Source organism: Battus philenor, unplaced genomic scaffold (genome assembly GCF_028537555.1).
Source record: "Battus philenor isolate CCGP_79_NKW_IND1 unplaced genomic scaffold, ilBatPhil1.0.hap1 SCAF_19, whole genome shotgun sequence".
In the NCBI taxonomy this organism is placed as follows: Eukaryota; Metazoa; Arthropoda; class Insecta; order Lepidoptera; family Papilionidae; genus Battus; species Battus philenor.
In genome coordinates, this window is record NW_027181681.1 from 10,493,389 (window position 1) to 10,517,594 (window position 24,206).

General features: G+C 34.5%; 2 protein-coding genes and 1 non-coding gene across 3 annotated transcripts; 1 reads left to right on the forward strand and 2 right to left on the reverse strand.

The window, feature by feature from the left end:
- Positions 1 to 2,886: 2,886 nt before the first annotated feature.
- Positions 2,887 to 14,517, reverse strand: Pngl (N-glycanase Pngl). The gene is made up of 10 exons (XM_068764305.1): positions 14,258 to 14,517; positions 12,081 to 12,254; positions 11,453 to 11,618; positions 10,680 to 10,861; positions 9,415 to 9,597; positions 8,576 to 8,746; positions 6,618 to 6,769; positions 6,051 to 6,331; positions 4,979 to 5,140; positions 2,887 to 3,398 (listed from the first exon to the last, which is right to left on the reverse strand). Exons 1-10 carry the CDS (start codon positions 14,465 to 14,467, stop codon positions 3,232 to 3,234), a joined length of 1,848 nt encoding a protein of 615 aa, XP_068620406.1. The 5' UTR covers positions 14,468 to 14,517; the 3' UTR covers positions 2,887 to 3,231.
- A 449-nt stretch (positions 14,518 to 14,966) lies between these two features.
- BBS4 (Bardet-Biedl syndrome 4) lies at positions 14,967 to 23,025 on the forward strand. Its single transcript, XM_068764531.1, has 9 exons — positions 14,967 to 15,006; positions 15,152 to 15,282; positions 15,370 to 15,482; positions 15,588 to 15,682; positions 16,562 to 16,724; positions 18,753 to 19,029; positions 20,075 to 20,230; positions 21,415 to 21,624; positions 22,891 to 23,025. Exons 1-9 carry the CDS (start codon positions 14,967 to 14,969, stop codon positions 23,023 to 23,025), a joined length of 1,320 nt encoding a protein of 439 aa, XP_068620632.1.
- TRNAK-UUU (transfer RNA lysine (anticodon UUU)) lies at positions 17,727 to 17,799 on the reverse strand. The gene has a single exon. It is a non-coding gene; the product is annotated as a tRNA-Lys (tRNA).
- Positions 23,026 to 24,206: the final 1,181 nt, after the last annotated feature.

A 24,206-nucleotide genomic window follows, 5' to 3' on the forward strand; every position in this document is an offset into this window, starting at 1 on the left:
GTAGATCGTAAATTCGAATCTCTGGATACGGTGTTATATATAATTGAAACTTTGTGCATTAACTATATAGGATTGTAATTGCTTACATATAAGTTTTCAGAGGATGGGCAGCAGCGGATGCGTACCATAATCGCTACGCTTGGCAAGCAGATTGGCGATCGCATTGTGGTATTATGGTACGCAGAGTTGCTGCCCATCCTTTAGAAACTTGTTATGGTACCAACTATAAAATTAACACACAAAGTGTGAATTATATAAGGTTTTATCCCGAGAATCAAAGCTGCGACGTAGGATCGCAAGTCTGCCTTTACCGCTGGTGGCAATGGTAGCCCATTGCTTAAAAACACAGAACAAATAAACCTGTAAATCTGCCAAGGGAAGCAAAATTAAAACAAATTAATGATTATCACATTGTGTATTTTATTTATCATAAATGATGAAGTTACAAACTGTTTTTATAAAATACTACAAAAAGCTGATTAATCGGTCACACTACACAATGCATATCTTAATTGGCTAAGTTTTAATAAAATATGGAATGTATTGCTTACAGTGACTTATATCTCCAACTAGAAGCAGATTAGATTTGTTCAAAGAGCGCTAAAACTAGTGAATATTAAAACTAAACGTGCTAAGGATTCTGCATTTAAAAATCCTTAACAGCATTTCTCGAATGTATTGCACACATTAGAAATTCCTAAATTTATGTCGCAAAAGCTATAAGGGTGACCGGAAAGTAATGTCGTTTCTGTCAACATATTTTACAGAAAATCCGACTGATTTTTACCGCACTGGCCTTGAAAAATTGTACACTAGATAGCAAAAGGTTGTTGATAACGAAGGTGAATATAATGTGTATCAGAAATAAAACTTGTAAAAAAAGTCACCGTGTGATTTGAACTTAAGAAAGCGACGTTACTTTCTGGTCCCCCAAATAAATAAATATTAATAAATGTCATCGCAACTAAAAAGTTGTCTTGTCTTAAATAAAAATGCGATTGGCACTTTATTGTAATATCACTAATTTTGACTTTTATTTATCCATGTTTTTAAAATTGCCTCCACAGACTATCATAGAAGCGTAATTTATATATTCATTAAAAATATCTTTCCGTCTGTTTTTCTCGAATCTGTGGCGTTTTATTCGAATAGATAGACTCAACTTGTCATACAAAAATTTTAATTTTAATATAATCAAAAGACAATAAATATGTCATAATATTTTCATTGTAATGCCTTCTCATGTTATTGTTTCACTACATTCGAAAAAGACATATGTAGTAAAGAAATGAATGTAACCTAAACTGCCCAGCGGATTGGCAAGTTGAAATGGCGGAGGCTGTATACCGCGTAGGGCAAATGGCCGCTGGGGTCTCAAGACTCTAAAATGGAGACTGGAATGGCAACGCAGCCTAGGGCAGACGTCCTGGCCATCTTATTGGTAGATACCAATAAGACTTTTGTAAGTCTGTGGTCTCTCTATGTGAACTATGGCTGAAACGTTGATGATGATGATGTCGCCCTCTTTGGTCTCGAAGAGTAAATGTTTTAATATACTCTGTGATTTATATGAAAACCAGTGTCTTTTTCTTACTATTTTTCATTTTTTTTCTCTTCGTTTTATGCTTTACATAAAATTGGCCGAATTGTTCAAGCGATACCCGATATTTGTCGCTAATTAGCAACACATTTGGTGATAACGCTAATGTGTCGTTAAATCTTATTAGTTAAATAATCACTACACAACCGAACGGAACTTATATGCGACTACCCTACGTCGAATGACAGCGCGAGGCAATTTGCTTTCAGCGACATCTATCGGCACCGTTCGAAAAACAGCATTCAGACATTTATTTTTATTCTCTCCAGTCCACCAAAAAAATAATAAAGCATGCGCCCGCCGCGTGTAGTGCGAACTTGCTTTAAAAAAAAACTCGAGTGACAACCCTGAGGTCCCTTCGAAGCGCCCTTGAGCCTAGTCATGGATCGTATGCCGAAAAGATCTAAGAGCTCAGCTTCTCAATCCAGCTCGAGCTCGCCAGGGAGCCCTTAAGCTTGGCTAAGCTAAGCGCTCTCTATGCCTTGCCACCTCGCACACTTCAGAATCTGCAGATGCCACTTGGGCAACAAGTCAGGTAATAAAAATTATAAAAGCTTGACCACCGCTGATATATACATAGGTTAAGATAGATCATCTTTTTTGTATCTTTCTATTGCAAGAACATCATGGTCCAAAAGAACGAAGCGCACATATATCTAATTACTGTCTCATGAAGCACTGTGTGATGTTCTTTAATCATAAGCTGTTCAGAAATAAGGCTCTCGGTGGAAATATTTACCTCAAAAGCCTAAAATTACCATTACCGCATTTGTCAGACTACAATCTTCTTATGTTATAAACTCAAATTTCGTCTTAGTCAAAGGTAACATTGGAAATACAAAAAAAGACTACGAAATTGAAATGCATCATAACAATGCGACACAAATAAATAATGGTTAAAAATAGGTTTTAGTGGGTACATATTGCCTCCCAAATGTCTGGGTATAAAAAACCAGCAAAGAAAAATATTTTCTATACATAAACATAAAAAAACACGTTAATGTCAATATTTTACTCTAAACATTTTGCAAAGTTTAGAAATAATACAACTTTATTCGGGTCAAGTTACTTATTTTTTACTTCTATTTAAAGAAAATTTAAGTTGTCATTTTTAAAATATTAATAATTGTTTTTTTCAAATTTTTGATACCAACAGCTTTGCAGATTGTGTTAAAAATAAATATTTGATTTTACTGTTAAAGCAATAGTAACGTTTAACATGGCATTTTGATTTTTTTTTAATTTCTTTATGTTTGCAGATGAATTTCAAAAAATTTAAAAAATGTATTACTCATTTGCTGTCAAATAATGTACTGTACACCTTATCCAAAATCCAAAGGTAATGATAATATTAATCATTCAAAATTATCACATAAATAAATTATTGTTTACTATCACTACAGACTTTGTATCGCCAAAAGTTATTGGCCTGTCCCTTTAGACAAACTAAATTAATGTAACATATTTCAGAATGGTCACTTTGTATGAGATAATTTGAAATACGTGTAATAATTTAAGAAATTTTGCTGTTAAATAAGGTGTACTACATTCACTTTTAAAGTTTTTACACGTGACTTATCATCCTGTATAGAAGCAAGACAAAGGTAATGTCTGACATAGGGAATTTTTTTTTATTCCTTCTTAACTACGTTAGCTTCTACGGTGAAAAGGCATCGGTTGCTGGTGATCCTCTGTCGGAACAGCTGCGCGTGCTGCCACGCGACGTCGCCCATTCCACCGGTGAGTGTACAACTGACCACCATCTGCTTGAATTCCCGTTGAAACTTCCACGTGCGATCTAAATAAATAACAACACCATTGAGATCATATATCGTTTTTGTCGAATCCTCGATCAAGGCTCTACTGGAAGGACGCGACCTTCAGTAGATAAATAAAAAATAAAAAGAAGGAACTTGTATATTTTCCCTGAAGTATGAATAAAGACGGTATATTTAAGAACAAAAACGGTAATGACAATGGGCAGGACATATAGTAAGATATAGAGACAAAAGATGAAGATTGGAGACAACTATATAGAAAGGAACAAAGGAAAAAAAGGCCGCCCCACAAAAAGGTGGGTATCAGGAAGTGAATGGTGGAGAAAGGCTATAGATAGCCATCTGGAAAAAGCTGTAGGAGGCCTTTAAAAGAAAAGGGATTCCAATCAATGCTACTGAAGAATATAAAGATTTAATTGAAAGATAAACTTACGTTTAAAAGTATTATGTTAAGTCATGTAATTGTAAAATATACTATATAAAGCGAGTATCAAAAATTGTAGATCGTAGATAAACACAGTGGCGTAGCTAGGGGGTGGCGAGCGGGGCGGCCGCACCAGGTACCACATGCAGGGGGGACACCAAAGATGAAAATAATTTTTTGGATTTTTTTTTTTTGAATGATGAATAATGAAATGTTAAAACTAAAATGAAAACCATAATTTTAAGTAAATAACATAAAAAGAATATCGAATTTTACTATTTTTGTGCTAAATAAGTTGTTAAATAATATGAACATTAAAAATAAGTAAACGGTTACAAATTATAATATACACAGCCTTTCATTCGCAAAACACTTTAAGTGTTTTTTAAAAGAGCCCTAAATGACAAAATAATAAATTATTACATTATTGCAAGATTATTTAATGATAAATAGATTAAATGAAATATAATAAATAAATAAATAATGTCATTAGAACATGAACTAGTCGACACTATTGATTTTGAAAATTTGATTAATGACTTTGCAGGCCAAAAAGCGAGGAATGTTCGTTATAAAAATATATATGAACTACATTCTGTTCTGAATTTAGAAATTATTTAGACTCTTTCGGGGAGGGGGGCACCAAGCCTCAATCTGCCCCAGGCCCCAAATACCATAGCTACGCCACTGGATAAACATATTATAATTTATAATAATTTTTCTTATCTATTATATGTACGTTACATATCAATATTGTTCTGAAACATTTTGTTTAAATAAGGTTAGGGATCATAGAAAACTTCAAACTAATTATTTTCATAGACAATTCATTTAAGAGTGCTATTCCATATTGGTCCGACAATGAACTAGTAGCACAGGTTGAGGTCACATGGAACATTTTTTTATATGGCTTACTCTGCTGCCCAAGTGGCATTGGCAGATTTCACTGGTGGAGGTGACAGGCGCGATTGCTCCATGGAGTGACTAGGCTCAAGCGCCCCCATGGAGAGGCCTCAGCAATGACTGACGCTTTTCCATAATAACCCCCCCCCCCCCTTTTTAAGATACAAGAGCTTGGAAGACTTGGCCCGGACCTATTGTCCGCTTAGTAGCACTACTACTACTACTACTTCAAACGCTCCATGGTCGCTCAGAACAACCAAAACTAATACTCACAGAGCTCCATCTCCTGGGGAGGTTCATCATCAAACTGCACCATGCTCACGATGAAGGCGTTCGCGTATATCTCCACGGATAGGTCGATGGACAGCTTATCGAAGACCAGGTCTTCGCCTATCACGGCCAGTTTCCAAGATATGAAGCCTCTTGACTCGTCCTCTGTGACAAACGTAAGAAATATTCAATATATGTTACCCAGTTGCTTGTCAGTCAATTAAATATTATTATATTTATTTAATATCTTAATAATAACGACAATAATATAAATATGATTATACAAGACGATTGGCTATAAGTGTAAAAGTTGATAGCTTAAAATGTATAGCATTTCTGCAATCTAAAATGTTGAAGGTTTTACACCAATTTTCAATCGCCCTGTGTAAAGTGATAACTCTGATATCTAATAACTTTCATTATGATTTTTCTTATTAGAAAGCAACATATAGTAAACCTTTTTTACTGGCTTTAACTTTTGTGACGTATGAGAAGTAGAAATTTCAGCTTGCTACGCGACATGTGACTAGGGTAAGAGGTGTTCAGAAAAATAAAATTTCAGCTGACGCTTTTCAAGAACGACTCCTTTAGTCTAAATCGACGATATGTATAAGCTTAATGACTTATTCTATTAAAATTATTTAATTGATATAATTATATTTATAATTAATTTGCAATTAATTCAAAAATCTCTGTACATGTTATTGTTAATTTGGGGCTTTTAGGTTGTGGAGTAGGATCCGTGGACTGGGTAGGTGCAAAGGCTTTTCTACCAGTCCTATCTATGGTGGAGGCCTATATCCATTGTAAGTCTTACGGCTGAAGTGATGGAGCTGTTGTTGTTCGAAGGTAGAGAGATGGTAAACGGAATGGTTGTTCCAGACGGAACGCTTGTACATGGTTATTTCAACAATTAAAGTCGTTGGAACTCCCTGGATGCAGGCAGTGCATGACCGGTTACCGTGGTTTCCTTTGAGGGTACCCAATGCCTTGCAGCTTACCAGTTGGTATGTTAAGTAAAGGTTAAGGTTCAAGTGGCAGCTACAAATTAAAAAGTATATTTACAAGATCATACCTTCCCTAGCCAGGTAAACTTTGCCCCAATCCTTCTCGACATTACGGATCATATGCTCGCACTCGTATGTCCCGTTGACGAAGCCGTCGACCACCTGGAACTCCTCGCCGTCCCGCAGTATCCGGTACTTATCCGGCACCGTGTAGTACAGCACGCTGTAGTTACCCGGCCGGTTGAATTTGAACGTGTGACTCTTTTTGACTTTTCCCATTTCGCCCCGCTCCTCCCGCCATTCTTTTGAACCGGATATACGACCGCGTGTTTCGTATTCGCCCGGTTTCCTATTTTACAAAAAAAAAAAAATTCATTGCATCAGAGCAGTTAGTAAGAAAAGGACTAATATATAAGCTATTTCCGCTATGTATATATATATGTATACTTATATTTATAGTAAATATATATATATATGTATAAATACATACGAGATATTTTGCACGACCACTGCTACATATATACATGTAAATATATATATATATATATATATATATATATATATATATATATATTTACATGTATATATATATAGGGTATTATGGAGTGTATGTAAATAAGTTTACTACGGCTTACTTTTCAACCATCAATTGCACCAGTTCCTTGAGACCACGGTTAAGGAGGAACTGCTTCCTCGCCTCCGTAACCTGCTTCTGCCGCTCGTTGCGTAACGTCATGATGTAGGATATCAGCTCCGACTCCCCGCATAGCTTCCTCCTTTTAAGAACCTAGATTTTAACAATACCTTTCTCGGTAACCTGATTTAGAGGGTACAAATAATTGCTTTGAATTTTCTTGAACGTTGGAAATTACTGCAGATTACTATAGATAACATTACCGCTGGTCACGTACCGTGAAGACAAACAATGTAAGTTGGATACCCTGGGGTCAAGAATTTTGAAGGTATGACACAGGCTCCAATTCGCGGTTTATAATAAGTCACATTTTTGCAAATTGGCCGCTCTATTCCATATTAAATTTATATATAATATTAAATTTTGAATCTATTAGATCTATCTTAAAATATTTTTATTCCTTCATTTGTTTACACTTAATTGTACACCAAAGTAACGAAAGAAAATATATCTAAAAGGAAAGGTAACAAAAAATATATGACTAATTATTAAAATTAAACCATTATATTTAGAGGTACAACAGGTGGTCTTATCGCTCGAAGCGATCTCTACCAAGCCACCTTAGCAAAATGAGATGAGAGGCATCAAGGAAGAAGCGATTTAGGGCGTACAAAACAAAAAAGACGTACTACATATTTCACAAAATTGTACAAATAACGAATAAATTATAAAGCAACGATAGCACAACGATAGAGGATTGAGACTTGCTGTTGTAGGTCGCGGATTCAATTCCCGGGATACAATTTTATATGATCTATACTTTGTGTTTTAATAAGATTGCCACTGCTCAAAAATAAGTTTCTAGAAGCTGGCTAGCGACGTCCTCTGCGTACCAAAATATTCACTGCGACCGCCAACTTGCTTGCCATGTGTGGCGATTATGGTATAACCCTTATAGATATCTATGGGGGAAGTCAATTCCTTGCAGCGAGGATCTAAGGGCTGAAATACGGACATTGGCGATACATTATTGCATACATTGGTGGTCAATATCCTGTTTTAACCCTTAATAACCTAGAGTTTCAATTTTGATACCAATCTTTTAAACCGAATGTTCACATTATTATTAGTTTTTTTGTAGGTTGGCTGTACGTATTTTACTGTTGTATAATATTCTTTCCAACGACATTAAAAAAAAAGAATCTATTTTTCCCTTCATCTAGACCCTTAAGCAAACACAGTAATATTAAATAAAAATCACTTTCGTAAATCAGGCTACTAAAGGTTAAAGGCCAAGGAAGTGTTTTTTACCATCTTTTTAAATACCGACAGCGACAATAATAGACTTTTCAATAAATATAGTAGAATGAACAGGCATAGTCGATTTCAAGTTCACTGATGATTTAAGAAACTTATCACGTGAGCCATCTAACAAGAGATAGCTTGATTTAAAGTAAGAAGTAGAAAGCGGATTGAATGAAATACTATAGGGAAGAGAAGATGCATTCTGAAATCGAAATGGCAACCATTTGAGCGTATTATGAAGCTTAAAAATATGGTCTAAATATGTATTTATATTTGCGCAGATATATTAAAAACCTAATATAAAAATTCCATAGGCGCTACAGTTTATGGATATCTTCAATATGAACCTACAAAAAACAGTAGGTCTAGTGGATCCAGTAACAGATGTATTTTGTGATAACATGCATCGCTTGAACATCTGTTTGACATGCGGTATAATTACTATGTAGTTTCCTCAAATCGATACGCGACTTTACGCACACGGAGATGTCGATCTGTGTTACCCCTCATTCAACACGTGTATTTTAGATATCACGAAAGCCTTCATAAAACACACCTGTGAACTTCCCTAGCTGTGATAAAAATGTCGTGAGATACCGCCCAAGACCACTAATGCTCTGCCAAAGGCTAACGATTTAGAAGGGTAGATCTTACCTCTTTATGGTCTGTGATGTAACGCCAGGTCACGTCCTGCAGGTCGTCTCTTGAAGCGGCGATGACGTAACACAACTTCTTGTTCCACCCGCAGCTGTACACAAGCGGAGCGTCTAACAGGCACTCGCACGGGTCCACGTGAAGCCAGTTGCCAGTTTCATGGTCGTATACCTATAAAAATTTGAAAAAAAAAATCATTTTCGTATATCACAGATAGTAAAAGCGAACTGTTTAATCTCGTAGTGTCAAAATTTAAAAAAAAAGCTAAAAATTTTTTGTCTATGTTCTGACTCATCATGATATATCTGGAACCATTAGATTTAGGGACTTGATATTTGGTAGGTACATTTTATTCACCGAATAGAAGTCAGCTAAGAACGTATTTTAAGATATTCCACCCGCGAGGGGGTTGAGGGGGCGATTATCAAGTAATCTTCATCAAGTATAAATTTAAAAGACAAAACAGGAAAATAATATTTAATTTATATGAAAAATAAGTGACTTTGTGCATCCAGCATCTTCCGATGACCTTAGAATGGCTATATGTCCACTTTATAGATGGACGTCCTAAGCTACGGTTGTTGGTTTGTGGTCTGCACTCCAGAACCAGTGGACGTTTGGTCTGTGCGCCAAATGACATGCCTACTGTCATTTTAACGATAGGTTACGTTCGTTCCTTCTCTTTTGTCTACGAATCTCCCCACTCCATCCATTCATTCTACTTTATGTGTGGACGTACTACGATGCAGATTCTACTCTGTTGTATGCATTCTAGAACCTAAGGGTCATGTAGTTTAGTAACTTACTCCCCACGGTAATTATAGAATTAAGTGACTCACTTCGCACCAGACGTGGTCGGTGGTGTCGTAGACGTGGCGTGTGTCGTAGCCCAGCGAGCGGCAGAGCAACGCGAAGCAGTTGGCCCACTCGCCGCACCGCCCCCGGCGCGTGCGCAGAAGCGTGGCCGGGTTCTTGTACCGCGGAAAATTCGTCTTCTCGTTGCATACCGTGCATTTGTATATCTGCCACGATCACCATAACACGTCTTAATATTTCTCATCAGGGGCCGTTCATATAATATAGTAACTTTGAAAGGAAGGTGGCCTAGTGTGAAAAGGGGGTGACCTAGTGGAACGAGAGAACGAACTAAGAATAAATTTAGAGTTTATAGAAAATCTTATATTTTTTTATACATATGTCTAATTGTTAAAACGTCACAGATATACTACTGTGTTAAAAAAGTAAGTTGAAATTGTCATTTAAATCTGACAAGGTCCAAAAAATCAAAGATTTAATACTTGATAATTGTCGATTGACAATAAGAGCCTTCGCTAATAGTGCTGGAATATCATTTGTCTCAGCCCAAAACATTACAAAAGATGTTTTATGTCTCATTAGTCGATGTCATACATGATGAATGCAGTAAAAAGTGCAGTTTTTGTCAAAAAATTCGACTCATATAGTCGCACAACCACCGCATTCGCCTGATTTGGCTCTGTGCGACTTCTTGTAGTACAGTAAAGCCTAAAGCCCAATCTAGAAAGGTCTTGAAGGCTGTAGAAAATAACTATTACAACTGTTCCAAGGACTGGAAAAGGCTTTAGCAAAAATGCGTCTTATTGGACGAGAATTACTTAGAATGTAATGAAATTGATTTGGAAGAATAAAAAAAAAAGAATTTAAATTTTATAAACAAATTCACCTTACTTTTTATTCACATTATATCTGATAATATTGTTGATGTCTTATATCACTAATCGTTGCGTTGTAAGCCAGCTCCGTGGAGAATAGCTGCACAGCTGATTGGACTTTACTTCAAATGTGTTTGGGAGAGGGTTCTGGCCATCTTGCCTGAATATTCTTGAGAAGATGATAGGGTCTATTCTATACCATGACGTCGATTGGAAATCTATAGAAGATTATGTAGACCAGTGGATATACTAAGGATAAAATGATGATGAACCAAAAGTGTTATGCAATACATTTCACCAGATTCACTTGTAATATAATCGACGGACATCATAATCATTGTTAGATAATGTTTCATAACGCGGTAATAGGTGCCTTACATCACATGTATATGAAAATTAACATAGTCATATACCTCAACTTTCACACCTCTTTCTCTATCCACGGGCCTTATTTGATAATTATGATAGGTTGTAGTTCCGCCGCACGTCTCGCATTCAGGCTTGTCCATCCATGTGAAAAATTTATATTTAAACCAAACCAGAAGTTCCATCAGCAGAGCAATTTCAAATGACAAATCATTGCCTTTCACTTCGCCTGGAATAGTAATTTACATTAGTTCATAGCCCAGTTCATTTATACAGGGTGATCGGTATAACTAAAAAAAGTTTTGGCGTCTAATTGTAGGGTCATCCTATCCAAAATTCAAGTTTCAGAAATAATGAATGACGTAATGATAATACAATTAGAAGCGATGTCAAAATTGTACACATTAAAATTAATAATTGTTTTCATTGTGTTCCTGCAGACTGTACAGAAAGACAGTTATTCGCCTGTCATATTCCAAAAAAAAAAAATTAGTAATTAATGTAACATATTTCAGAGTGATTACTCCATAAAGAATGATGAGAAATTGGTGTAAAAGCTATAACGATTTTTCCTGACAAATAAGCTATTTATTTTCCCTCCAAAACTTTCCGAATTCGATTCCTAATAGGTCTGGTTAATAATAGCCTGCACTGGTGACCACGATGGTCTCCACTTCAGAACAATACGGCCCCAGTGGCCATCTGTTTTCAAACCTACTGGATATAGAGATAATTGCATTAATACCATAACATATCAGCTATATGACAGAAGTTTAAAGACGTTGAGTAAATATAATATTATTGCAAACCAAACACTTACCAACTTTCAATTTCCTTTGATGCTCCCTAACCCTTTCTATTGCCTTCATCTCTAGAGTTACTATAGGAATTTGTTCTCGGGCCATGGCTTTGACATCGTCTTTTTCATATTCCAACACACTATTGAAAAGTGACTCGATACTTTCTAAAAAACTGTTATTAGTCTCCTGTAAATAAGTTAAAGTCATTTCCGAGTTGCAACTTCGTTTTCAGCATATATACTACCAGCGAATACAAAGTTATTACTATTATATTATAAAGCAAATTTGCCAGCAGAACACTTTAAATCTTTTACGCCTATTTTCAATCAACCTGTATGAAGTGATCACTAAAATATGCTAAGGACAATTAGTAAATGATGATTAATTTTTAAATATATTAACCAAAATTTAAAATTGTTCATACTGTATTATAATTACATAATTTTTTATTTCTGAAACCATACAGGGGATAGGATGAAAAATACATAAACTGATAGCAAATAAAAATATGTACACTCTTTTAAAACTTTTACACCTATAACCAAGCATCCTGTATAAAGTGATCGCCTATAAAAGTTTCATATATTATCTTTTTATGCAGAGTTACTACAGACAAAAAACTATTGATAGTCTGTTGAAGAAACTTACCAAATACACTTCTTTCAGTTTAGGTTCATTGGAGATAACATAGTTAGATGTCGGCATCCTGCCAATTAGGTGTTTCTTAGATCCATAACATATACATATCTTCCTCTGAATGGCTGACTGTGCCGTACGTAATTTAATTACAGTGTTATCAGTATACATGTATTCACCATCCACCTGAAAACAACATTTACACATTGACCGCCACAGCAATTTTTTGAAATCTGGCCTAATATGACAATTTGATTTAATAACATTATATCATTAAAAACTCTAATTATTTTAGTGTATAGTTATCATCAAAAAACATAAAAAATATGTTTTTTTCTTTAAAAAGGTTGCAAACAATAAAATTTTATTTTATGGTCTGATTTTGAACTAATTTTGGTAATTATATTTTTTATTTGTTTATTCATACATTTTCTGTTAGTGCAAGCCAGCACATCTATCAATATTAGCACTGATATATTTTAAATAAAATCATAGCTACACAAAAATAGCGCTACACAGGATGAGATAACTTGCATATGGCATCCTAGAAAAGAATGCAACCTATGTTATCTCATAGATGGCAGTCAATGTGTTAAGTAGTAACTTTAACAACTTTTTCTATATTACCTGACCTCAGATTATGAGCAGATATGTTGGAAGATAAAAAGCAGTGAGAGATTCTTAATTGGGAATATTTCTGTATTTAGTTGGTGCTTTTTACTGTCAAAATTTCTTTGTAACCTGTGCATTATAAAGAAATAGTCAGTTGCGCCGTGAGTTGGTTTTGACGAATATCTAGTCATTTCATGCTATTAGTCTCAATTTTCAATTCCGATGTCCTCAAAAATCATGGAGCTTTGTACACTTGTAACTTTGTTATATATTTCAGAGAACCTACAGAAACTTGAATATTTAATAGCCACTTTTTAGAAGTAACAGGTGAGCACTAGAGTTACACTCAGCATTCTCTGGATTGATCATACAGGTGCAGAGTGTATAGTATTGTAGTGAGTAGTGGCAGTTACAGTGTTTGGGGCTGCCATCCTGCATGGGTTTAAGGAGACCTGCTTGATATATGCATTGGAATTCACATTCTACAATCAGACTTCTTCATTTTCAAATTTTAAATGATCCAAAGCTGGTTAAAAAGCCCAATTCAGAAAAGAGCTGATGTTTACTTTGCTCATGACTTGCCTAAATCCTAAATTTATTATAAATTTATTCATAGTTCATTTATTGAATAGGGCATAGTACTGGTTCAACTTAGTTGTATGATCTTTAGGTATATTTCTTGTCCAGTGACTAACTTTAATGTTCTTGAAAATAGGAATAATTTCAATCTATAAAATGTTGTCACCGCCATATCCTCGAGGACTAACATATCCCAATAAGGCTATGCCTTATATTCAAAAATTCAAGATTAATAAATTTTTCAAGGCATGTTTAACATACTTTTTAATGAGCTCTTTTTTTCAATCAATAATTTTTTTCAAATAAAAAAATCACTGATGTCTTTGAAACCATTAATTTTTTGAAAGGAGTTACATAAATTTGATTTTTAAGTAATAAATCAGAAACCAACACAAAAATATCTATCTCGGTCACACCTTCACAAATTTTTCTTGACTTTTCTTTAAATTTTAATTGTTTCATTTATTTGTTTATTATTTTTACTTGTTGTTTAATGCCAAAATTATTGCCTTATAGGCCTCCTCTACCGATCATCCTAGAATCTAGAACTTAAAACTTAAACTTGCTTCTCAACATATTATCTTTAGTGTATTATAATAAACATCACTCTCCTGGACGTTTAGAGCACCTTGTTTCTGAAGATTGACCTACAATTATCTAATATAAAAAGAAACCAAAAGCCTACACATACAGTAAAACTGTACCAGTTAAAACAAACTTGACTGCGATACAAACCAAAGGACATTAAGCCAATTTCAATCAGTTAAAGATTATATTTGAACTCTTTGTGGCTTACTAAGAGTACAAATATAATCATTAACTTCCTGTATTGCTTAAAGATGTTTACAATAAATTCTAACAAGTATACTAAATATTGGTTAAACTTCTAAAAATATACAGAGAATTGTCTTCAATAAAATTTATATCTTAATGTTTATAAATAAACTATAATAGTTTTATAAGCTACCTTTGGGCACAATTATTAATACAAAACGTACCAATTCAAATCCAATGTAATTAAGGTATTCACGAAAAACCTCATGTTCTGTTGCATTCTCAATATTAGAAGTACTTTTTAATTTCTTTACATCGTAAGGATTGTCTAGAATACGTTCAATGGATTCTAAAAGATCGTGCAACAATTTGTTAAATTCATTTACATCACTTAAGGTTTGTTCAACTACAGCTAAACGAGCGACTCCTTCCATTTTTATTATTTAGTTTTGTGGCTTTTTTAATTGCCTTCACTAGTTGATATTTACTTATCAGATTGTATCGGTACAAATTTATATCACTTCAATCGATTTTACGTCACTTGTCAAATTTTTGATTTGTCATTTCATACGAATCGTCCGGAAATCAATATATAATTTGACTATCATTGATAAACATTAATTATTTAATTATGGGTTTTAATGGATATAACACAATAAACAAAATAAGTAAGAAGATAGAAAGTACAACGGTAAAAACATTACTGATAAAATATATTAGGTAAAAAAAATTGGTTTAGTATTATCATCTCAATTTATAATATAAATTAAAAAAAATTAAAATTATAATTGATATGTATCAACGCATAGTCTATGCAAAGGCCACCTTCCCTAACAACCTTGAGACGTATAAGTCTTGGTTCAAATACTTTTATTTATAATCTACTAATTTGTTACTATGGGATCCATATAAGCAAACAAAATTAAAAGCAAAATGCAACAAGGTTTAAATTCTTTTTCTGATAAATCAACTGGTATAATACTTCGTAAAAAATATTAATTTTATTACAAATCATTGATATTATTTTCTAATTGCAGATGCTATTTTTTTATTTTAATTTATGTTTTTATAATAAGGGTGAACTAAAAAAGATTATAAATGAATCAAATACGTTACAGAATACAAAAGTTCCCGAAACTGGTTGTTGCACGCCCGATATGTTAGAGGTGAACATGGTTTATGCTTGGATTTATCAGAAGAACTTCAGCAGAAAACAGCTAACACTCACATATACGCACATTTCGTAAAAGTATTTTGTGCTTTGTCTATTCTTTTGTAATATTAGACAAAATAAAGTGAATAATGGAATGAAATATAAAAACATGTTAAATTTTAGGGTTTAGTTTTATCTGATGCCGGATGCTTACAAGAAGCATTAGATCGATTTCACAGCTGCATTAAATTGTATTCTCACGATCCGGAACCAGTCAAGCAAGTAGCTAAGTGTTTGTAAGTTAAATATTAGTAACTGTTACCTTTTAAGACAATATAGAAACTCTTTTGCTCAAACTTGGCTGCTATGTCTTATCTTCATCGTACAACCCCATGTTCCAGATATCGTCAAGGTCGGTTCCAGCTATCTTTTGAAGCTTACCTGGAAGCTGATAAATTAACACAACATCCGGATCCTGATATTTACTGTGGGTTGGGTAAGATACAATCTATTCGACTTTTCGAATATACACATATTTTATTTTGCTTTTTGTTACGTGTTTTGTAAAATTACGTAGTTGTGTTAGAAGTGAGGATACTGTTGGAAGTGGTTGTGAGAAATGGTGGGTAGTTTTAGAATAAGTAGTAGTGGGGGACATCATAACATTACAATCACGCGCTGCTTTAGTGTTTTTATTATTAAAATAAATGAAAAATAAAAGGCGCCTGTAAATGCTTATATAAATAAAGATAATTTGAATTGGAATTGTCGTGAAAACTTCGTCGCAATGGCTAAATGAAAAGATAATTGTAACTTGCATGCTGAAGTAATATACGGATAAGTTAAAACATGAAAGTGTACGTAGTGTAGAAGTGTAATGTGTAATGTAAAATTCCGTGAAATGTGTAATTTTGCCTCGTGTCATCACTGGGCAAGGCAGGTAATTTTTTTTCTCAAGTTTTGTCTTGGGATTGTCTATAACATTGGCCAAGCGTCTGTTTGTCAAAAGTTGAAATATTATGAACCCAAAACATTTTAAAGGATGTTTTGTGCCTCAAACGCACCGTCTCTATTTGTCCTAAAATCGCTTAATTTTTTGGAAAAAAATTGACATTTTTTTGTTGAGAGTTTAGAGGGTATAACTCAGCAAAATAAATTTAAAAAATGCTACAAACAAGTGATTTCATTTACATTTATATGAGTGTCTATTTGAATAAATTTCTTTCTTTTTATTTAGAATTATAATTCGCTATGTAATGGACAGAAACTCTGGTGTACTAAGACACACGCTAGACCTAGTGGATATACACTAGTAGTATTTTATTGCACATAGCAGCAAATAACTAATCATAAAATGCTCGAAATAATGTTTTAGCTGAATGCGCTTGGAATCTTGGAGAGGTGGAACGTGGCGTGGAATGGGCGCGAGCTGCGGTCCAAGCGGGTGGAAGGGAGAGAGCTGGAGCTCTTCTTGCTCGTCTGCTCCTGGCCTGCGATCAGGTGGAAGCTGCGCTGCAAGCATACGACCAAACATTATCGTAAGTCCATCGTATTTTCCATTCGTAACTTTCTAAATTTCTAGAGAGTTCCAGATGTTTTTAGATTTTTTTAAAAAAATTTCATAACAAATTTTACATTTGCGAGTTAAGAAAAGATGGCTGGATAATATCATATCAGGCGATAGACGTCCACTGCAAGATCGATCTTGTGAAGCATCCGGCGACTTCTTGCGATCTTCTATGTTAATTGAATGGAGCATATTAATATATTAAAGATATATATATAACCCAAACATACTTGTGTTTAATATCTTCCTGATTTTCACAAGAGATATAGATTTGTAACATGAAAAAGGTCGATAATGACTAGGTGCGACGGTATCGCGAGCGTTGATTAGACTACCGGAACGGAGCGGTGGATACTTCCCCCGTCTCGCCGCGCGCATACCTTAGGCGCGTTATAGCGGTGTCAGTAGCACTTACGAGCTTGTCATAATCTTTCAATCTTTTCCAAACGATTTCCGATATGTTAACCTCTCGAGCAAATTTGAATCATAATCCAAAACCAGGGCGCGTTACAGGGGTTCATGCTCATAACTAAAGTGGCAACTACTAAAACGTTTGCCAAATATCTTTGAGGCCTCCAACTTCGTGGAAGAACTATAATGTTAATCTTTATTACGTAAAAAATATACATGAAAGCAGGTAGGAAAATAGTTTCTAACTGTAATAAGTTAGTGTGTATCATAGTTACAATAAGCCAAAAAAATTAAAAACAATTGATCATTAAGCATAAAAAACAAAATGATGAAATTAGCATGTGTGTGTGGCACGCACATTTCCTGTGTGTGATGACGTAAGAATTACAACTAAGATATTATGAAAAATATTTTTGTTTTTAACAACATAAACTATGAAATATAATAATGAAAAAATTATACATGATATGTATGGTAACTTAATCTTGTGAACATCGAAGTTTTTTTAATTGACATGTAAATATTTGGTTTAGTCTAAATATATAAGTAAAAAGTTGATTCCCGCCCGAACAGGGACTTGAACCCTGGACCCTTGGATTAAAAGTCCAATGCTCTACCGACTGAGCTATCCGGGCTGTGAATATTAGGTTCCAAATTTAAGTAATGTCATATTTTCTACTAATATTATTTTAAAACGTTTAAAATTTTTATAAATAATTTTTGATTTAAAATGAGTTTTATTTTTTGTGTTCGAAAAAATTACCCATTGAATAATAAGGGTACAATTTTTTTACATCTATAATAGGTAAGCAGCTTCACTTCATTTAAATTGACTTTATAGTTCGCACCTGACATGTTTTAATACATGACATTTTTAAAAAAGGAACAAAATAAACGCTATTATCTAACATTTTATATTATTTATATATACATCAAAATTAAAAAAAAACTAGTAAAGAAATTTTATCGATTGTTTACACGTAGCAGAAAAATTAGACTAATTTTTTATTTTCACATTTATTGTCTTAAACCAATGGCTGTAATAGTGTGTAGATAATGTAATAAAAATTAAGCAATCTTTTTTTAAAATTGGAATAACTCGCTACGCCAATGAAACGTGTTTCTTAAATGTTTAACTTTTTTGGATGTGGAGCAACGTAAAGCAATTCAATTTTTTATGATATTTGGTTAAGCGCTGAGAAAAAAACAGACAAAGCGATGCTTGTATTTTGGTGACAATACATAATAAGAATAGCACGACTGCAATAATGTGCCGGGTAGAAAGCATTCAACTTTTTGTACAAGATATGTCTAGCATTCAAACGGAGTTTTTTAATTCGCTTTTTTAATGTATATTGCAAATATACTTGTTTAAGTGGAATACTTTTTGTAGTTAATCAGCTATTGTTTCTTTTTACCAAACTGTAAATGCATCCTCTATGGTTCTATTGAAGTCAACGCTGATTGCCTTGCGAGTCGTTTTTTTTTTTAATTTAGTTAACCTGTTTTAAATCCATGACAGCGGGTTTTTACAGCTTCGTTGAAATGAGTTCGCGGGAACTGTAATATAAATGTATTTGTTTTCTAGAACAAACGCCTGTAGTTTTGACACGCTAGCAGCGGCGGGGGCGCTTCGTCTTCGGGCGGGTGACCCTCGTGGCGCCTTTCAACTCCTGGGCGCTGCGCTGGCTCATCAACCTGGTCAACACGCCGCGGCACTTGCGATTGCAGCCATGATGCTGCAGCACAAGGATGTGGATGCGGCGCTGGCGAGGCTTAGGGTCGCGCTCACCGCCCACCCCAGCTGCGTCGCAGCGCATTCTAACCTTGGCCTCGCTTTGCTTGCCAAAAAGAAATATATTGCCGTTAGTTTAAATACAATACTGTTTTTAAGGATCTTTACGACCCGTCTAAATTAAACTGAATGGTTTAACGCCTCATGGGAAGTCAATATAATTGTTTTAACGCTTTCGTTAGTATCACCTCAAGGCATAGGAATCCCTCAAAGATCGTCATGATGACCGGTCTTGCACTGTCCGCTTCCAGCGACGTTCCGCTACTTTAACTATTTTGTTGGTCCGCCTACCACTCAAGAACCTAGTCAGCAGCAATAGTCCAATGTTTTACGCGTCGCATTCAAAGGAATATTCGTTCAGTTTTATTTTACACTAGTAGTGCTGTTAGAGTTTATTGCCAGAAATTATCAACCTGTCGTATTCCGATAGGAATTTAAACGAATGTATCATATTACGGGACCAATACTTTATTTATTGATTAAACGTGAGATAAATAAATATTTTTTTTACTGATAAATACTTACCGTGGCAGCGTTTGAACTGTAAAAGGCGCGAAGTTCAAACCAAACTGTTAAATACGCAGTTTCAATACACATTGTAAATTGTGATTTTTTCAAAAAAAGTTTTTCATAATATATCTATTATCCAAGTATATTTAGTCTTAAATTAAATACATCATTATGAAACTGCAAAGAACTTGCTTGGTTTCGGTTGGAGTTAATAGTGCTAGCCCGGGGGCTTTTACAGCTTCATCGGAACTGAGTTCATGGAGGTAAAGGGTCCGTAAACTTAAAGAAAAGAACTTATAAAAGCTAATATTTAAAATATCGGGACAGAAATCCCTTAAAAGTTAGTATTGCCTTAAATACTGGTTGTCATTAGTTGTAATTTTAATGAATTTTAAAAAGTATCGTCATGTATTTTCCAGAAGCACCTTCATATACACGATACTCTTTATTTATGGCATCTTAAGTATATAAACATTTTCAGTTAACAATGATATATCTTGTATTACTGTTTATATTTAAAAAAAGCACAACTTTTAAATAAGTCTATTAACAGTGTTAAATTATAATTACAATGACAATATCTCAGGTAAAATTGTATTGTGTAGGCCCTGACGTGCCTGCAGCGGGCGGCAGTGGCCGCTCCGTTGAGCGCGCGAGCCTCCCACAACCTGGCGCTGGCGCTGCTCGCTTGCAGGCGCCCGGCCTCCGCCTTCTGCCGCCTGGCCTGCGCCGCTGCCTTGCAGCCCCGCCAACCATACACGGTAAACTCTGACAGTCATAGAACTTTGACTGCTTTCCCGACAGATTTACAATAAGATGGGTTGGTAACCACGTGATGATTTTCTAGCCACGTGTCTGCGAAATTTCATTTGATCGGTTTATAATATTTTGGTGACATCTAACCTCCTTGCAGAGTCTCAGGCCGTCAGTTTAAGCATGGTTGAAATTAATTATCAATAGATGTAAGATTTGTTTAATTTTTATTTCATTCTCACGGCTCCTTAGATGGCATTTGAATCGAAAAGAAGAAAAAAATACGAATGTCGTTCAAAACGATGGACAGAAGTTAATTCATTAAGAACTAAAAGTTATTTATGTTGACCAAAAAAAAACAACTGCTTTTTAGAACATGTAATTTAGTTTGGGGATTTTTGAATAAGATTTTGAAAATATTTAACCTTTTGAGAAATCTGTTAAAACGGGGAATTATTTTTTGGTTTGTGCACATTTTTTTATATATTTTTTATGATCACGCAAACAATTGAATTAAACGCTTTCTTTGTTAATCCATGATTTTTAAAGCAAGTAAAGTTTTTGTTATTTTTTTGTTTTAAATAATTCCATTAATATTTCGCAATTATTTAACAATACGCAAATTATTACATTTTTTATTAACAGACAAATATTTTTCGATATTTGTTTTTTCCTTATAATGAAGTTTTCATCAAAAAAAATTGTTGATATCTGAAATATTTTCGACTTTTGGATAGAATAGTATATACATTAATTAACACCAAATGCAATACACTCATCGCTTTAATTATTTTACTCATTTCGTAACATGTTACGAATTAAAAGACTAATTCTTGAAAAAATATTGTCTGTTTTATGTACAGCGGTGATATTGAATTAACGTATGAGAAAAGACTCAATAATCCAAGGACAGGTCACACATGCTTTTAAGAAGTATATTTTTATGGCTAAAACACAAGGAGTTAATATAACTTATTCAAGTTTTTGTAAAATTTTGTCGATGGATATCTAACATCAACAGAGAATTGAATGAACTGACCATGTTTGTTACTAAAAAGAAGACAAAGTAAACCTTTAATTTATATATAAAGAATATTAGAAAAATGTCGCTTGAACTATAAAAGAAATAATAAATTGATATGAATTGTCAATTTCTTAATACAGTGTGCAACTAGACATTTTTTATGTCCAGGTGCTCCTTCTGGCAATAGCATTAGAACGTCTCGGAGACACCAGAGCTGATGCAGCATACGCGAAAGCTGTCATCCTTTCACCGCTCGACCCTCTCCTAAGACTCAACCTCGCTGCCAGACACGCGAGAGCTGGCAGACTCCTGGAAGCACTGGAGGAAGCCAGAAACGCCTCACGGCTTCTACAAGAGGAGGATACATCTGATGCACGGGTAATAACTTTAAAAAATATCCAACTGTATCATTTTGATATAACGATGATCATATAACAACGGTTGTGATTTGAAATAAAAATTTCTGTACGTGTGTCCCAAAAATCAACGTCAGCCAGATAGAGGAAAATCCTGGAAACTTAGTTGAAAACATCTATGACACGTAATTTTAAAACAATTCCATTCATAAATTAATTGAAAATAATATATTATGTTATGATTTTTTTTGTATTGCCTATAAGTAATTATTTTGAAATTGTTTACGCCTTCTTATATTATTTTGATAACCTTTTTTTTTAAATAACTGACAATATTCAATATATCTTTATCCCAGCGTATTTACTTGCGCTTTTGAATCGTCGATTATTTGAACATTATAAGTAGTACGCCACTACTAGCTCGGAACGCTGATATGTTGATAAGGTTTTTTTTAAATGAAATTTAACAATTTTTAATATACACATTATCACTATTATAATCAATGTGTAAATGAGTTAACAAAGTAAGTTTTACACATTTCCATTAAGTAAAAACTTGAATGCTATGACAGGATCTATTTAATAATATACTTCTAATTATAGTTTTAATACTAAAAAGAGGAAAACCTAAAATAAGTTAAGGAACTTTATATATAACATACATTTAAACCTAAGAAGGATTTGTTAACTTTTTGAAGACGAAATTAAAACGTTAGGAGTTTATTTTTACTCTCACTATAATTCATATAAGATTTTGAATTATGACACAAATAGTATGTTATAGAAAATGTATTGCAAAGGAACATTAGAATACTAGTTTCTTAAATATTTAATGGAATCAGGCGTTACCTCGCGGAAGTCCATCCTAAGTAAGAAAAGGACCAATATTTAGCCACTTCCGCACATGCAGTGGTAGTCGTGCAATGAAATGCACCGCCCGCCAGGCCGCTGATAAATGCGTATGCGGCAAACAATGCGAATCACATAACCGCCACCGCCAAATTACTCAACACGTGTTTCACCCCTCCACGGGGCATCATCAGGAGTTAAGTTACACCGATTAGTGCCAAACACAGAGTCTGTGTTCCTGAAGATGCCCTGTGGAGGAATGAAACACGTGTTTCATACTTAATACTAGTTTCTTTAAAAACATCTCAGGAAATCTCTAGTTTATAAGTTATAAATATCCGCTAGGCTACCACTGCTTATATTACTCTATTGGCTACCAGCTAAGAAGTAAAATTAATCCAATAGAAACATTTGAATATATTTGTTTATAATTTGACAGTTGTCGAGTAGCTTAGCCGAGCTGATGACCTTGCTACGCGAAGCCGGGGTCCAACAGGAGGAGACGCAAACTTCGGCACCAGCTTTGGAAACCGCCGTCCAGACAGATACGCAATTCGACCCAGACGAAGTCTAGACTTTGAATAAATGTTTTTGTTCATCTTAAAAGTATTTTGTTTAAATTGGTGAGAACAATTTGCTATTTAGTTAATATTAGTTATTTTACACGCTATAAAATATATGCATAGCTGTATAATAGTAAAGAAAACAGTACAATGGGCGATCTTCACATGAGGTAATTTCTTCCAGACAACCATAGTATGGAAACAGTAGAGGTATAAATAACGGATAGTTAACGTGTACGTATATACAAACATATATAAATAAACATAGACATATACATATTTATATAGCACATACACTTAAAATAAATACATATCAAAATTTTGCATTTTTTTGGACATTTAATATCGAAGTGCGGAAGGCATTTATCTTCTGGTACACCCAGAAGATAAATGTCGAGAGGTTATCTATTCTAAGCGAAATGAAAGTCGTAGACTCCGGACGTTGGATTTTGGCGAATAAAACAAAACGAACGATAATCTGTTTTTCGTGTATGTCGTGATCTATTTTTAACAAAAAACACAAACTAGTGTGTTATGCGTTTAAACTTCACTGCAATGTTCGCGGTATCCAGGGCCAAGACGGACTAGCAATCGAGGGTACCCAGTGCCGCTTACCTTACCGCTGTAACAACCACATCTGTCTCTTAAACAATCGCATCACAGATTTTTATATTTAAACTTCGCGTCCTACAAACTGTTTAATATATTTTGTTCTTTTTATTTGTTATATCAAACAACAATATTAATCATTTTTGGTGGAATTTTTTGCGCCACTATTTGTGCGCTAACGCTTTATTAGCCAGACAATAGCAACTGACCAAGTCAAGGCCAGTCGAGTCAGCCTCTCGGGCGCCTTTGTATCGAAACGCTAAGTGAGTATTGTCGACGAGTGACAATCCAAGCCGAGGTCTCCTCATGGGAGCTCTTGATCCTGGTTATTCTATGAAGCATCCACTAAAGCTATGTAAGAAGTTCAGCGGCCTCCCAATCCGGTGAAATAGTAGTATATTCCGGCCCAGGCCGAGGCTTCCGCAGGAGCCCTCGAGTTTTGGTACATTAAATAATAGTCCTAGGCTAGTCCTGCCACTTCAAACTCGAGGAATCTGCAAAGGCTATTTGAAAAATAGTGACGGTTCGGTTTTTATATACACAACCATGGACAACAGGTCTAATAAACAGAACAAAAAAGTTC